This window comes from Aulonocara sp. 'chitande type north' Nkhata Bay, linkage group LG3 (assembly GCF_057382095.1).
Source record: "Aulonocara sp. 'chitande type north' Nkhata Bay isolate Kocher_YH1m ecotype deep benthic linkage group LG3, A_spYH_male_GT1.1, whole genome shotgun sequence".
Taxonomy (NCBI): domain Eukaryota; kingdom Metazoa; phylum Chordata; class Actinopteri; order Cichliformes; family Cichlidae; genus Aulonocara; species Aulonocara sp. 'chitande type north' Nkhata Bay.
Genome location: NC_141346.1, coordinates 2,527,162 through 2,542,920, shown reverse-complemented (window position 1 = coordinate 2,542,920; position 15,759 = coordinate 2,527,162). Strand labels below are relative to the sequence as shown.

At 42.1% G+C, this 15,759-nt stretch overlaps 1 protein-coding gene and 1 pseudogene across 2 annotated transcripts in view; one reads left to right on the top strand and one right to left on the bottom strand.

Moving 5' to 3' along the window:
• The window catches only part of LOC147333482 (alpha-2-macroglobulin-like), a 32,266-nt gene extending 30,523 nt beyond the window's left edge, over positions 1-1,743 (top strand). Inside the window, exons 30-36 of the mRNA XM_086266930.1 lie at positions 10-222; positions 718-842; positions 953-1,043; positions 1,130-1,198; positions 1,279-1,384; positions 1,530-1,574; positions 1,677-1,743. Of these exons, the coding sequence (XP_086123056.1) occupies positions 10-222; positions 718-842; positions 953-1,043; positions 1,130-1,198; positions 1,279-1,384; positions 1,530-1,567 (642 nt within the window). The 3' untranslated portion in view covers positions 1,568-1,574; positions 1,677-1,743. The remainder of the gene's footprint in view (positions 1-9; positions 223-717; positions 843-952; positions 1,044-1,129; positions 1,199-1,278; positions 1,385-1,529; positions 1,575-1,676) is intronic.
• Positions 1-15,759, bottom strand: part of LOC147333479 (uncharacterized) — a 167,981-nt pseudogene that overhangs the window by 81,002 nt on the left and 71,220 nt on the right. The gene's annotated exons all lie outside the window — the stretch shown is intronic.

Below are 15,759 nucleotides of genomic sequence, written 5' to 3'. Positions count from 1 at the left end.
ATCCTGTAGGACACGGTGGTGGCTCTTCAGGCTCTGGCTCTCTACTCCACTCTGGTGTTCAGTGCTGAAGGTTGGAGCACAGTGACAGTTCAGGCTCCCAGCAGTCAGCTGACGTTTGATGTAAATCAGGGCAACAAACTGCTCTACCAGGAGGAGGCGCTGCAGGACGTGTCAGGAAAATACAGCCTGGAGGTGAAGGGCACTGCATGTGCTTCAGTGCAGGTCAGTGACAGCATCACGTGAGAAGCTCCTGGTTGATGTCAGAGAAAGGGTTTCTTCTTTTTCTTTTTCCTTATACAACTTCAGAGAGCATTAGCATTGTCACATGTAATAAAGCTCATCTTGCACATGTATTGTCATACACAATAAAGACATTAGACCTGGCAGTAATAACTGTAGAGAGTACAATGCTATTTTAAACTAAATTGGAGAACTGAGCAAAAATAAATGAACTTTCTGTCTGTATCAGAATCAGGGAAACTATTAATCCCAGAGGGAAACTGAGTTGTCATAGCAGCAAATATACAACAAACATCAAGCACTCGTATAAATGAGTGTAGATATAACAGAGATCCTCATATTAAGATGAATATAGACATATAGGTATGACTATAAAAGTATGTGTGCTAATATGTGTCATGGTGTAGAACAGTGACAGCAGGGTGCATTGAGGTGTGATTAGTTCTGTTCCACACGTGACCCAAGTGTGTTTCCCAGATTTCTGCCACCTACAACATCCCAACACCTGCTGATGTCACCACTCTCAGTGTGAAAGTCCAACTAGAGGTCAACACCACCAGTGAAGCTGCTAGACCCAAATTCACTGTGCAAATACAATCACTGTAAGTATGTGACAGGTGAGAGGAGCGCTCTTTACCCGTGTGGAGGAACTGCTGGTAGATGAAAAGCAAGTGTGCACACAGGTCAGTATAATCACACTGTTCAAACACAGGTACAGTGGAAAGGAGGAAACTACAAACATGGTGATCCTGGACATCAAAATGCTCTCTGGATTTTCCCCAGACCCCGAGTCTTTGAAGAGTGTGAGTAATTAGACAGATTCTACCAACGAGTGCATCTCATGTGATAATTGTGAGGATAATAATAAAATGATGTCATCTCCTCACAGCTCAAACGTGGCCTCCTGGTGAGTCGTGTTGAGCAAAAGGAGGATCACGTTCTGGTGTACTTAGAGGAGGTAAGTGAAAGTCACCGTGGGGACACCAGATGATGATCTTTGGGACAAACTGTGTCTGCGATTGTTTCTGTCTCGTCCAGTTATCAAAGGACACACCCATCAACCACAGCTTAGAGATCATCCAGGAGCTCCCAGTGGACAACCTGAAGCCAGCCGTGGTCAAGATCTATGACTACTACCAACCAGGTCCAAGTCTAACTAAGCTTTACTCCAACAGCACACTGACACACTTCAGAGGATCCATCAGACTGAACAGTTCATACAAGCTGATGTTTCCATCAGTGACTCAGAGAAATGACACGTTCATGTTTTTCTACCATGTTTCTGTCAGGTGACCAGGCTGAGACCCAATACATGTTTGTCTCGTGAGCTGCAGGTACGAAGCTGTAACAACACACACCTTTCACACACGTTCATGTTCACAGCATCAATGCAAAGAACTTTGAGCTTTTACTAACTTGTATTCTTCGTCTCACAGTTTGAAGAAGGTGTGGCTGGTCCTGAGGTTTAAACCTGCATTTGAATAAAGATACTTTTTCTGCTCACATGTGTGTAAGCGTGTGTGTTAACAGCTCCAGTATTATTAGTGCTTCTTTAATAACAGGCTTCATTATTAATAATCGGCAGAATGGAAAATATAGTGCTGTGAATGCACCGCTGAGACTGGCCTCATGCCACATTTCTGTCTTTGTGCAGGTTTAGACAAAAACAAAAAGGTGCAAGTGGGCAACAAGTGGGCAACAAGTGGGCAACAAGTGGGCAACAAGTGGGCAACAAGTGGGCAAAACATTAAAAGAGCTAAACGTGCTCGTGGGAGACATTGAGTGACAGCTGGCAAGTGACGTCCACGGAAATACAGACAGAAACGTGTGTGTGTGTGTGTGTGTGTGTGCGCGCGTGTGTGTGTGTACGTGTGTGTGTGTGCGCGTGTGTGTGTGTGTACGTGTGTGCGTGTACGTGTGTGTGTGTGTGTGTGTGTGTGTGCACGGGCGTGTGTGTGCGCGTGTGTGTGTGTGTGTGTCTGTGTGTGTGTACGTGTGTGTGTGTGTGCGCGCGCGTGTGTGTGTACGTGTGTGCCTGTGTGTGTGTGTGTGTGTGTGTGTGTGTGTCTGTGTGTGTTTACGTGTGTGTGTGTGTGTGTGCGCGTGTGTGTGCGTGTGTGTGTGTGTGTGTGTGTGTGCGTGCGTGTGTGTGTGTGTGCGTGTGTGTGTACGTGTGTGTGTGTGTGTGTGTGTGTGTGTGTGCCTGTCTGTGTGTGTGCGCGTATGTGTGTGTTTGTGTGTGTAAGCTGGAGGAGGTCTGGGCCTCTTTGCTTAGGCTGCTGCCCCCGCGACCCGGCCTCGGATAAAGCGGATGAAGATGGATGTGTTACATGGAAAAATACAAAGATTAGTTTCAGAGAGCTTGTTGGAACAAATGTGTCATTATTAATAGTCTTGTAACGTGCACACAGTCACTACATGAATCTGTGACTGTTTAGCTCAATTTGAATGTTAAATAATTAAATAATGTGGTGGCAGATTTCTTTTCTCATGTATTAATTAGAGATGGACCGATCCGATATTACGTATCGGTATCGGTCCGATACCGATACCGATACGTAATAGTTTGTGGAGCTTCGCAACCCGGCATTTCATCTCCGACAAAGTTATCCCCGAGAGAAGTAAAGCAAGTGTGTAAGTCCATCTCTGAATGTTTGTAAAGCATTCCTGCGTTAAGCTTAACAAGCGACTGCCTCTTCTTGCTGCTACTTCAATCATGAAACTGCTTAATGATCAGCTGATCGGCTTTTCTGTCGCAAGTCCGTCTCTCTTGTTTGTTTTTGGCCCACTTTGCACCAGAAAGAGGAAACCAGCGGCTGAACAACAACAGCAGCACGTTTAAGCTTGATAAGCTGTTGTTAGAATTTATTTAATATTACTTTCTACACCAGGATCTTTTTCTACAGCTGACGGCTGGTAACTGTGCAGGGGCGGATCTAGCTAAGTTTAGCCAGGGGGGCCGATAGGGCATGAACAGGGAAAAGGGGGCACAAAGACATACTTTTCTTTCTTATTCTCATTTAAAATGTCGAGCTTTTAATAAATAATTATCTGACACCCAAAGTTTTAATTTGATGTAAAATGAATAGAAGTCAATTACTGTATATAGTGACTATTAAGTCTAATATATATACCCTAGTAAGCTATAGTACTTTTTCCTTTGGGAAGGTACCATCTCTGCAGTCTCCAATTTTGTTGAAGAAAGATGTTGAATGTATTTAATATTTCTTGAAAAATAATTGATTTCTGTGCATATTTTTTCACACTGCATCAAATTAAGGTTGATTACGTCGATTAAGCATCATGAGGTGGAGCGTGAGGGGTGGTTCCCTATTTTTTATTTATTTATTTTTGTTGTTGCTGGGAGTTGGAACCCTATTAGTCAAGTTGCTTAATATTTACGCTAAGTACTCTTTAAAATACCAGAAAAGGGAGGATGGTGTAGGTTTAAGTTTATTAGATTGATCAGTATTGCTGAACTATGAAATTTTTCTTTTTGCATACAGGTATAACAGAATAGCTTTAGTGTAGTTGTTGTTTTAAACTTGAGTATGAACTTATACAAAATGCAGCAAGATATTTAAAAAAACAGTTTTATTGATTAAAACACACTATATCGGATTCATATCGGTATCGGCAGATATCCAAATTTATGGATAAATTTATATCGGTATCGGACATAAAAAAGTGGTATCGTGCCATCTCTAGTATTAATCACATATTTAATCACATCTCATTAGTTATAGTAATATCACTTTCTCACTTTACCATAGTGAGAGCACTCCTGTCACTAGTTTACATGCACGTGGAAAGTTACCACAGGGAGGCCGTTGTAATGGGAGACGTTAAACAGATAGTGGGACTCCTGCTTATCAGGGATGTAAATCTTTAGGTGACGGCCAAGCAGAAAACAAGGTCATAATTCTCTGTGTGAGGGAGGAGGTATAGCCCCCTGTGAGAGGGGGGGCTATACCAACATGTGAGAGTCTGTGGATGTTCTTTGTCTGTGTGTCTGTATAGAAGATGTGAGGGCGGTGGCCACAATTCAGAGATGGTCCTGGTGTTTCACTGGGATGCTCTCTCCATATTGCAGTGTGTTTATTAAACCCACTTCAAATCAAGCTCACTGACTGTGTTGCAGGTTATTGTTAAATATTCCACGACAATTTGGCGTTGTCGGCAGGATTCCTCCGGTGAGTTTCACTGAATCACGGGCACGCAGTGACTGGCCATCCTGAGGTAAAATGGCCTCAGTCTCACCGTTGTTTTCAAAAAGGGGGAACCGCGGTGTGTGCTTCAGCGACTCACACATGCAGGAATTTTTAAAAGAACCAAGAGAGGCACTGAAAAGGATCTGCAACGGTGAGATGTTTTGATTTGGGAGCATTTTCAATCGGACCAACAGGGAAAGCCTCGCTTCCTTACTGCTGCAATTATTGGGTGCAGGTTCCTAGAAACTTAGTTTGGGTATTCTAGTGGGTATTCTTGTTGCAGTGGTAAGTGCAGGATCTTAGAAGCTCAACAAGTTCAGCCTTCTAGTGTATGGTTTTTTAGCAGTTTTGCACCAGCAAAAAAGGCAGAAAGGCCGGACAGCAGACGCGCTTGTTCGTACAATGGCAGCTGGGCCCAGCAAATGGGGGCGTCCCTACAGGTGGTCCGGGTGAAAACCCAATTTTTATTTTTTTATCTTGTTTTATTTTAATTCTTTGGCCATAGAGTTTGGTCTGGTTAAAAAAAAAACAAGTGTGAGAAAGAAAGAGCTGTCGACAGAGAAAAGAGTTGTTGTTTTTTTTGTTGTTGTTTTATTTTTTTTTGGACGGACCGCTGGGAGGGAAACCTCAGGAATTCAATGCCTAATCTCAGGACCGTCATGGGAAAGGACTCTGTCCTTAGTTTACGGTGTTTAGCACTTTTGCACCACAAGGAAAAGGCCGGACGGTGAACACGCTTGTCCGCAAAGCTGAGCTCAGCAGTACGGCCATAGGAGGCATCCCTCTGCCTAGTCCGCGCAAATCCAGGTTTTGATTGCATGATTTATCTATTTTTTCTCTTTCAGAAATATGGGAAAGAATACATGCAGTACGAAGTGTGTAGAAACAGGAATGCAGTAAAGAGAAGTGTGTCTGTGTGTAAGAGGTGCTGTGGGTGGTGTATAACCAAGAGTGATGGACAGAGATGTGTTAAAATGTGGACAGAAGAATAAGAGAGGGAAAGTGTTAATAAGTAGTGATGAAAATGATATTAAATCTGTCTTAGTGTGCTTGTACAGGTGGCTACTGTTGTGGAAATTTATTAACAAAGCCTGCAGACACGATGAGCAGTTAAATGGTGATAGCGGCTTGTCCGTCTCTTTTAGTTGAGCTACCTTAATAAAACTATTTATTTGAACCCTTTTGCCTCCTTGACTCCTTTTTCTGACCCGGACACTTTTTGTTACTTCCCCCTCACCACCTAGACCCCTCAGGGGAACGTAACAAGTGTTGCGGGAATTGCCGTCTTGTGTGTGACTGGGTGCAGTAAGGAGTGTATGTGATGTGTGTGTGAGCATGCGCGTGAAGGAAACGCGGGGAGCGGAAGAAGAAAAAAAAGAGAGAGAGAGTGTGTCATGGTTAAAAAAGTTAGCAAGCATCTCCCCTCGCGTCTCCCGACCACGGTCAGGGGACTGACGGCGAGGAATGGTTAACACAAGGATTTAAACTTATTCTACGCTAGATTCGACACAGCGAACAGCATGAGACCGGACAGTGTGCGCACCGCGGATGACGTCAGTGCGCACACTGTGTCTGAGGAGGATGTGTGGATGTGCTTCAGGAAGGTGAACGCGCGCAAAGCTACTGGTCCGGACGGGATTCCCGGCCGCGTCCTCAAGTCATGCGCGGCTCAGCTGACTGGAGTGTTCACACACATCTTCAACCTTTCCCTCTCTCTGTCTGTAGTCCCAGCCTGCTTCAAAATGGCCACCATCGTCCCTGTACCCAAATCCTCCACCATCTCCTCATTGAACGACTGGCGACCTGTAGCCCTGACCCCCATCTTGAGCAAATGCTTCGAGAAGCAGGTCAGGGACTTCATCTGCTCTGCACTACCCGACTCACTGGACTCTCTACAATTCGCATACCGCCACAACAGGTCCACTGATGATGCCACAGCCCTGACACTACATACCGCCCTCTCGCACCTGGAGAAGAGAGACACGTATGTGAGAATGCTGTTTGTAGATTACAGCTCAGCATTCAATACCATTGTCAGGAAATCTGGTGTATCATTGATGTAGCTGGGATGCTTGTTCGGGGTTAGGTAAGAGGCAAGCTAGGTCTTATAAAGCAATTTCCGGTGTACTACCAAATCATGGCCTGGCCACTGTTGCATTTTCCTTCCTTGTGTCACACATGGGTCCATCTTATCCCAGATAGCACATATTCACTGAAACAATGTTAAATCAATATCAGGCAATTCCATTGAATCAACATCAAAATCTGATATTGAATTTACATCACTTTTGCACCCTCCGTTAATATTAAAACAATGTCAGAATTTGATATTGAATCATTGTTTATTTCTTAGCAAAAAACAATTTCAAGTACAAAGTCATGGAAAGACAAAAAAAAAGACCTTTCTGGATCATATTGCACACATATGCAGATGTTTTGAGGCAATTTACTTTGTATACAGCAGCCATAGAGCGAGAGTCAGGGTAAACGGTGGGAAAACCGAATGCAGGGCTAACAAAAGCACCCTTTTAGCTTTATAACGGAAAGACATGAATTTATGACATGAAAATGTTTGTTCAGAGTTGAATGTTTTCCATGAAATTTATACTTTTCTCATTTTGTATAAGCTAGCTTTAGAGATATCATGTATGTTGTAAACCAAATTGACTATGTTGTAGAACTCAAGCTATTAAATTCCAAGACTTGGTGAATCTTGAAACAGCGCAAATAATGTATAAAGTAAGAAATAAATTGCTTCCCAAAGAAATCTGTAAATTGTTCATAGAAAGAGAAGGTGGGTATAACTTAAGAGGGAAATGGAATTTAAAAATACAAAGTGCTAGAACAACTTTAAGAACTATGTCTATCTCAATTGCAGGAGTTAAATTATGGAACGGTCTAACGGAAGAAATAAAAGACAGTAAAAACATAAAACAGTTTAAAGTAAAATATAAAAACCTAATTTTAAATAAGTATAAGAATGAAGAAAACGGGGTTAACCCAGGACGGTAATGTTGCTGGTAATGGTGTTGTGGTTCTTTTTTGTTTTTTTTGTTTTGGTTTGGTTTGTTTGTTTTCCATAACTTGTGTATCTGCAAATATACACATTCTGTATTTTTCATATGAAAGAAACTATACTGTGGTGGGGCTTGCTAATTTCTTGTTTTTGATTTATGTATGTTTTGTTTTGTTTTGCTTTACTTCATATGTTTCATATGTTGTTTGTTTAATTTAAGACAAAAAAAAATTAAATGAATGAGAGGTAAAACTTGAGGGTGTACGGACAAATAAGTGAATACTTCAGCCTACTCCTTTTCAAACAAATAATGGAATGATATTTTGTAATGATTGTGAAGGCACATGTTTGAAATGTTTGAAATAAAAATGAACTGAACTGAACTGAACTCTCTAATAAGCAGAAGATAGTAAGCATGTTTTGTTTTATTGCCCTACCTAGAAAGTTATAACTGATTAAGACCCCCAAACACAGATCAAACACAATCTAATAGAACTAAGATGGCAGAGTGCCCAGAGTCAGCAATTAGAAGGAGGTCATTGAAAACTCTTAGTAGGGCAGTTTCGGTACTGTGACGCGGTTTGAATCCAGACTGGAATTTATCACTTATACCGTTTATCTCTAAATGGGTCTGCAGTTGCTGAAACAATATTTTCTCTAAAATTTTTGACATGAATCGGCCTGTAATTTGCGATTTGTTATAATAATAATACTACTACTACTACTAATAATAATAATACATTCTATTCAAAAATAGCACCTTTCAGAAAACCCAAGAACACTGTACAGCAAATAAAGCAGATATATGTTAAACAAAAACAGAAAAACTGGAAATATACACAACAATAAGAGTAATTTTTTTGAGTAGTTTTGAGGGTGGACTTAAAAAGAAAAGTGACTAAAAGCCCCCCATTGTAATAAGACAAGCGGAAAGAACAGAGAGAGAGAAAGAAAAGATGAAGATCTGAGGCACTGAGATGGGAATTTCATCTGTACTAAATCAGAAAGGTATGGTGGAGAGAGACAGAATGAATAGCCTTAAATGTATAAAGGATTATTTTAAAATAAATGCGAAATTTAACAGGGAACCAGTGAAGCTGCTTCAGGATTGGGGAGATGTGGTGGGTAGAGGAAGTCCTAGTAATAATACGGGCAGCAGAGCTCTGGACACGTTGGAGGTTGTTGATGGATTTTTTTTGTAAGGCCAAATAATAGTGAATTACAGAAAGAAGCCATTTACGTCTACTGTGAGCGACCATCTTTGAACAGAGGCGGTGGTTTACGACACCAACTCTCTGCCATCTATAATCCTGTTTTGAGATCCCTTCCCAGACGCCCTAACGCCCATTTGCATCCTGGGCCATCTGACCTCAGGAAATCACACGATAGGGTGGGGCCAGGTTTCACAATGAGCTCACCCGAAACCCTGGCTGATTAGGACCCACACCCGCTTTCACACCTTGGCTCATGCGATTAGGTAGAGGATCATCAGGGGGTCCTTTTGTCCCTCTTTGGGGGGAAACTCCCACTGGGTTTAAATCTGGGACTCCCCACCAATTGGACCCTTAGAACTGAAGAAGCTTCTCGAATGAGAGGTGAAACGTCTTCAAGCAACTCAAAGAAGTCCAGACGCTTTTCTTTCCAAACTCCTTAGACAACTGAATGGTATATTTACGAAAAATGTGTCAGAGTGGAAGAAGGTAAATGATGAAAAGGAGGGGCCCGAGGACAGATCCCTGGGGCTCCCCAGTCGATAGAGGAGAAGGCTGAGAAGTGAAGGATTTCAATTGAATGAACTGAGTCCGGTCAGACAGGTATGATTTAAACCAGGCTAAGGGAGTATGAGAGAAGCCAATAGAAGCTAATCTGCTAGGAAGAATGGGATGAGAGATGGTGTCAAAGGCTGCACTCAGATCAAGGAGAATAAGGATGGAGAGGAGACCAGAATCAGCTGCCATAAGAAGATTGTTTGTTATCTTTATAAGAACAGTTTCGGTGCTATGCAGAGGACGGAAACCAGACTGGAACTGTTCGTAAAGGTTATTATCAGTTAGGTGTAGATGGACGTGTGAAACAACCACTTTTCAAGAATTTTTGTGAGAAATGGTCGATTGGAGATAGGACAAAAATTGTTAAAGTTGTTGGGATCTAGACCTGTTTTTTTTTTTTCCAGGATTAGGGTGATGGTGGCAACTTTGAAGGCGGCAGGAACAGTTCCAGCAGTGAGTGAAGAGTGAATAATAGCAGATATGAGGGGAAGGAGAGGGGGTAGACAGGCTTTGACAAGGACTGTGGGAATAGGATCAAGCTGGCAGGTAGAAGACTTTGATTTGTGGATGAGATCAGCAATATCAGTTAAAGACAGAAGTTGAAAAACAGAAGGGAAATGAGAAGGGGGTGGAATTAAGACGGAGGAGCTACATTGAGCATCACTGAAAATATTCATAGGATTAGAGAGTCGCAGAAGTTAGATGAATAGATATGAGCGGGCAAAGAGTCAGGTGGCCTGTAAAAGGAGTTGAATAATGAGAATAGGGTCTTGGCCTCAGGAAAAGGGGGAGTATCCCCTTTTCCTGAGGCTGCGAACCAGAATGGTGATGGACTCCTGGAGAGCTCCGTGTTTTGGAAGGCAGGGCTCTAGACTAACTTTTTGCCATGCGCGTACCGGTACGCCTAACTTTTTAAAGTTAGGCGTACCGGCACAAAATTTAGGTGCACACAAATTTTATAATAATTTATATAATATAATGTGTTTTTCTGGATACACTGTGCTTTTTCAGCATTCAAAGATTGATGACACCGTGTCAGAGCACTGGCTATGAATTTCAGAAGGATCAGGCCTTAACTTAACAGAAAAGTTAGCTATAGTTCTTTTCCTATTACAGCTACATCCACTTCTGTCGTGCCTAGGCTGCTCACTAGGGCTGGGTATCATCACTGATTTCTATAATCCATTCGACTCCGGTTTTCAAAGTCCCGATTCGATTCAACTTAGCCTCAGACAGTCAGAAATATTATAATTCTGATCATTTATCAGTACTGACTTCATCAGAATTGTGAACATCACAGCAGATGCCTTTGTGTGAAAGTAACTGAGAATAAAACACAGAAAAACATGAAGGAGATTTTCCTGGTCTGGCTTTTTATAGCAGATGACCTTAAAAATATTCTACAATGTTCTGCATATAAAGTTTAAATTTCTTCAGTATTGAACAACAGAAAAAATAGGCTTTCTTGTCCCAGGTCATTTAAGTGAAAAAAGAAAAAGACAGCAGCCACAGCGCTGTAAACAACGGTAGACTGGTGGGTAATAAGTGAATGAATAATACAGAAAACAGAGATTGGAGACGGGAAACTGTTCTTGAAGTACAGAGAGCGAGAGAGAGAGAGAGCTAGCTGTGCATGAAGTGTGATTTTAATAATAGTGTTACTTGAGTTGTTTGTTATGTTTGTTTAAAAATCACTCTATTGCCTAGTGAGTTGTTTCACTAACGGTTTTCAGTTGTGTTAATAAACCTTATGTTTTTCTTCTTATCTAACCCCCTGGTCTCTGGGCTCATTTATGTTACGTCCGCTGTCGCCTAGCAGAGCCGGGTCGTAACACCGGTTGTGTGACATGTTTTTAAAAAGTAACTAAGTAACTAATTACTTTTGAAAATAAGTAATCAGTAAAGTAATTGGTTTACTTTCTTGAAGAAGTAATTAATAACTAAGTACTATTTTCAAGTAACTTGACCAAAACTGCTTATGTGCATCTGCCAGTTGCGGTTCTTAATAAGTTGAATCCCGAGCAGGTGATCTTCAGACAGAACAGCAACAACAACAAAAAAGGAAACACAAAACAAAGGCATTGTAAAAATCTCAATCAGGTTCCACAGAATCCCTTCCAAATTTTTCTGTGGTGCGACTAAAAAAAAATATTTGGTTGCACCTGTGCAACCAACTGTTCGGGTAGCAAAAAAAAAAAAAATCTGCAGCCTTCTCTGTGGTCAACAACAGACACACATTTTGCCCCTATCGTGGACTAAACCGATCTGATTGGCCGTGGTCCAGTTGAAAGTGCAGGTGGAAGTGGGAGGTGAGTAGCTTGAATAAAGCGATATCGATTCATTAAATCCTGAATCGACTTTTAAATATAACTGTGTTTTGTCAGAGCCGCCAGATTCTCAGATTAAAGCTCACAAAACCACTTCAACAACAACCAAACAGCAGATGAGAGCAGGTACACGGACTCCACACAAAGACGTAAACACAGAACGGACCCGACGCATCAGAATCAGCTTTGTCTTTCTCGGCTTTCTCACCCGACGGCCCGCAGACGGACACGCTGTCGGAGCTTAGCAATCCTGATGCGTCCGGTCCGCTGTGATTACGTCTTTTTGCGCTGATTCTAAGCTGCAGGTTTTGTCTCTCCAACCAAAATTCGCCGAGCCAGCAGCAGAAGAAGCAGCAAACTGCGCTTCACATTTGATCAATGTTGTCATGAATTCCCTCTGACTTTTGCTGTTTTGCTTCCACCACGATAAAAATCACACTTCCTGCACAGCTCTCTGTGTGTACTTCAAGAACAGTTTCCCATCTCAAATCTCTGTTTTCTGCATCATTCATTCGCTTATTACCCACCAGTCTACCGTTGTTTACAGCGCTGTCTTTTTCTTTTTTCACTTAAATGACCTCGGACAAGAAAGCCTAATTTCTGCTGTTCAATACTGAAGAAATGTAAACTTCTTAAAATTATGCTACATTTCAGAATATTGTAGAATATTTTTAAGGTTATCCGCTACAAAAAGCCAGACCAGGAAAATCTCCTTCATGTTTTTCTGTGTTTTATTCTCAGTTACTTTCACACAAAGGCATCTGCTGTGATGTTCACAATTCTGATGAAGTCTCATGTGTATCAGTACTGATAAATGATCAGAATTATAATATTTCTGACTGTCTGAGGCTAAGTTGAATCGAATCGGGATTTTGAAAACCGGAATCGAATGGATCATAGAAATCAGTGATGATACCCAGCCCTAGTGAGCAGCCTAGCCACGACAGAAGTGGATGTAGCTGTGGGTAATAAGAAAAGATGAAAAGAAGGATTGATAACTTTTTCGTTAAGGCCTGATCCGTCTGAAATTCATAGCCAGCTCTGACACGGTGCCATCAGTCTTTGAATTCTGAAAAAGCACAGTGTATACAGGAAACACATTATATGCTGCAATAAATGCACTGCCCAAGTGTCCCCTCTCCCCACTGCCTTTCAGCAGCAGACAGCAGCAAACAGGTCGTCAGAGAAGGCGATGTGATGATTAAGTTCAACATTTTCTACAATATTGACAAAGCACTTTAAGCACAAGTTTGTTAGTTAATAATTTACAAATCAATATTGTCTGTATGGACTTCAATTCCCCCCCCCCTAAAAAGTGCAAATGTAAAACTGCGGTGTTAAGCGATGCGGTTGAAAAATTTCGGCGCACCGGTGCAACCCTGGCAAAAAGTTAGTCTAGAGCCCTGATATAGTGGCAGAGAACTGGTGGAGAACAAACAGGTCCTCACTGTCCTGTATGTCCCCCATCACTGATTTCATCCCAGTAGATGTCTTTCTGAAAGTGCAGAGCTGAGTTTAAGGATATAATCTACCCATTGTTGTCATCGTCAACGTCCTGTACAGCTACCTGAATGCGACTCCAACAGAGGTTTTACCTGTTCACTGTGACAGCCAGTGGGCTAGCCTTGCTTTCCTGTCGCCTGTCTCTTTCAGGTGTCTAGTTGGTGGAGCTGACCCAGTTTCAGATGCAGCACACCAGTAGGCCAGTCCCCAGTGTGTTATAAAGAAACTCTGACTGAACATCCAGGTCTCCTTCTTCGCTCCTTATGCTTCCCTGGGTGATCGAGAACTTATCCTGACATGGTGCATTCAGCCATGGATGTCGCACCACTTAATCTGTTTTTAGGTTTCTTTACTTTGTTCCATTAAAATATCTTATAGCATATTAAGCCTTTGTGTGGTCTCTCTCTTCCTTGTCACATCCTTTGAGCCAGGTTGTGCAGTTATTTTGGTCTGATAAGCTTTCTAATGTTTCATTAAGAGCTCTGTACTACCTTGTTAGATTGAAGGCAGTGCTGTCTGTGTTATATTTGTCTGGATAAATTGGTGACTTGTAGACACAAGGTCAACTATGGTGTTCCACAGGGTTCAGTGCTAGGACCAATTCTGTTTACATTATACATGCTTCCCTTAGGCCAGGGGTCTCAAACTTGTGGCCTGCAGGTCACCTGCAGTCCATGTCATCCCCACTTGCGGCTCACATATTGACGTGAAGAAACATTTTTCAAATTATTCAAAAAATGATTTAATATGGATGCAATATGAGCAGAGTTTTACAGGCATAGCGCTAAAGAATGTAGCCTCATGGCTAGGGATGGGTATCGTTTAGGTTTTATCCGATACCGGTGCCAAACCGGTACTTTTGAAACGGTGCCGGTGCTCAAACAGTGCTCAAACCGGTGCTTGAAGAATGGAGAACAAAAACTTTGTCCAAAAACCTCTCATGTTCGGCTGGTTTTTTGTAAAAAGATAACAATGTTAGCCTTTTCTGCAGCTATAGGGCATATATGGTATCACTCTTGGCTGGAAGCAGTGCTTAAACAATGGAAAAAAACACAAACTTTGCCCAAAAACCTCTCATGTTCAGCTGGTTTTTTGTAAAAAGATAACAATGTTAGCCTTTTCTGCAGCTATGGGGCATATATGGCATCACTCTTGGCTGGAAGAAGTGCTTAAACAATGGAAAAAACACAAACTTTGTCCAAAAACCTCTCATGTTTAACTGTTTCCCACTTTTTCTTTGGTCATTTTAGCCTTTTTGGCCAGGGTGAAGGGAGTATCTGCCATCAAACAAGAAGACAGCCGCATGTAGCTATGATGATGTTTGCTAGTTCACCTTACATGCATTAATGTAATAACGTGGTTAGCCTACTCAACGTAAATTACACACGAACAACATTAAGCTACTCACGCAGAGAAGAACGGCTGCTGCTGCATCATCATCCTCATCATTCCTGCTACACTGGCAGGGCTAGGGGCCAGGACTCTCCTCTTCGGGTTTTTGGGGGATGTTGCTAACTCCGATAACAGGCTGATAACAGGCAACCCACCCGCAGTAGATGTGCTCGGTGTGAGGTCTCGCAGCAAGCTATCAAATACGGCGCATTTCTCGGCCTTTAAAAATAAACGCTATGCGTCGCCAGGAGTTTCATCGGATTCGAGGTGTTACCTCCTTTGACAGTATCACAGTATCAGCTTAAAGCACTTGTTGCAGGCTGCTGAGTTTGCATATTTTGCTGTGAAGTACAGCCAGACTTTGACCGCTTCGCCTTGGGCATTTTTAATCTGTAGCTCTGCTCTAAAAGAACGTACGTACCTGGACCCGCCTACTATCCTCGAAACGTAAAATGATTGGCTAGAATTCAAAGTGTATCACAGCTCAGGAAAAAAAAGCACAGAAATGCTGCTTTTTGGTCTGGTTACTACCGTTTATGACAGAATTATGTGTGTGTGAACGTGAGGTAGGGGGAAAAAGGAGAGTGAAAAGTACAAGGTGCCACCCATGAAAAGCGGAAGAGGGAAGCTTGTAAATACACTGCAGTCATTGAGTCTGTCCATCATAGTCTGGTATGGTGTCTCCCTGCTAAACAGTTGACCTGTCACACTGCTTCACATTGCTAGATATAATTGTACATTATACACTCTGTGGTATTCATTTCTGTAATCCTGTTTTTTATGTATATAGAATTATTATTTTGTTGGTGCCGTTTACATGTTGTGTTTTACACTGTGGTGCTTCAGAGACACCATCAACCGGAACCAAATTCCTTGTATGTGTTTGCACACACACCGATAAACGCGACTCTGAAAGAAACCACTCCAGCCAGCGCAGAGCACCAACACAAGCCCAGATGTAAGTAAGCTATTAAAACTCGACTGTACGCTGCGTTCACTGCCTCCAAAACAGAAAGGTTGGGACAGCCTTTCAACTTTCCAACAGTAGATTTTGACTATACCGCTCTACCACGATAGAGCATGTTGATGGTGTCATCTAGCTGCACCTGTTTTGGTTGAAAGCATTGCAGCGGCTGCAAGCAATATCATATGCAAATTATGTTCATGTTTCGGAACATGAGGAAAGCCAAAAACTGCGCTTCCTCCACTTCTGTACCATTGATTCATTAATGTTAAATTCTCTCACAGCTGCTCTATTCCCATGTTGTTACAGTATATTAATGACTAACCTCGTATTGTGG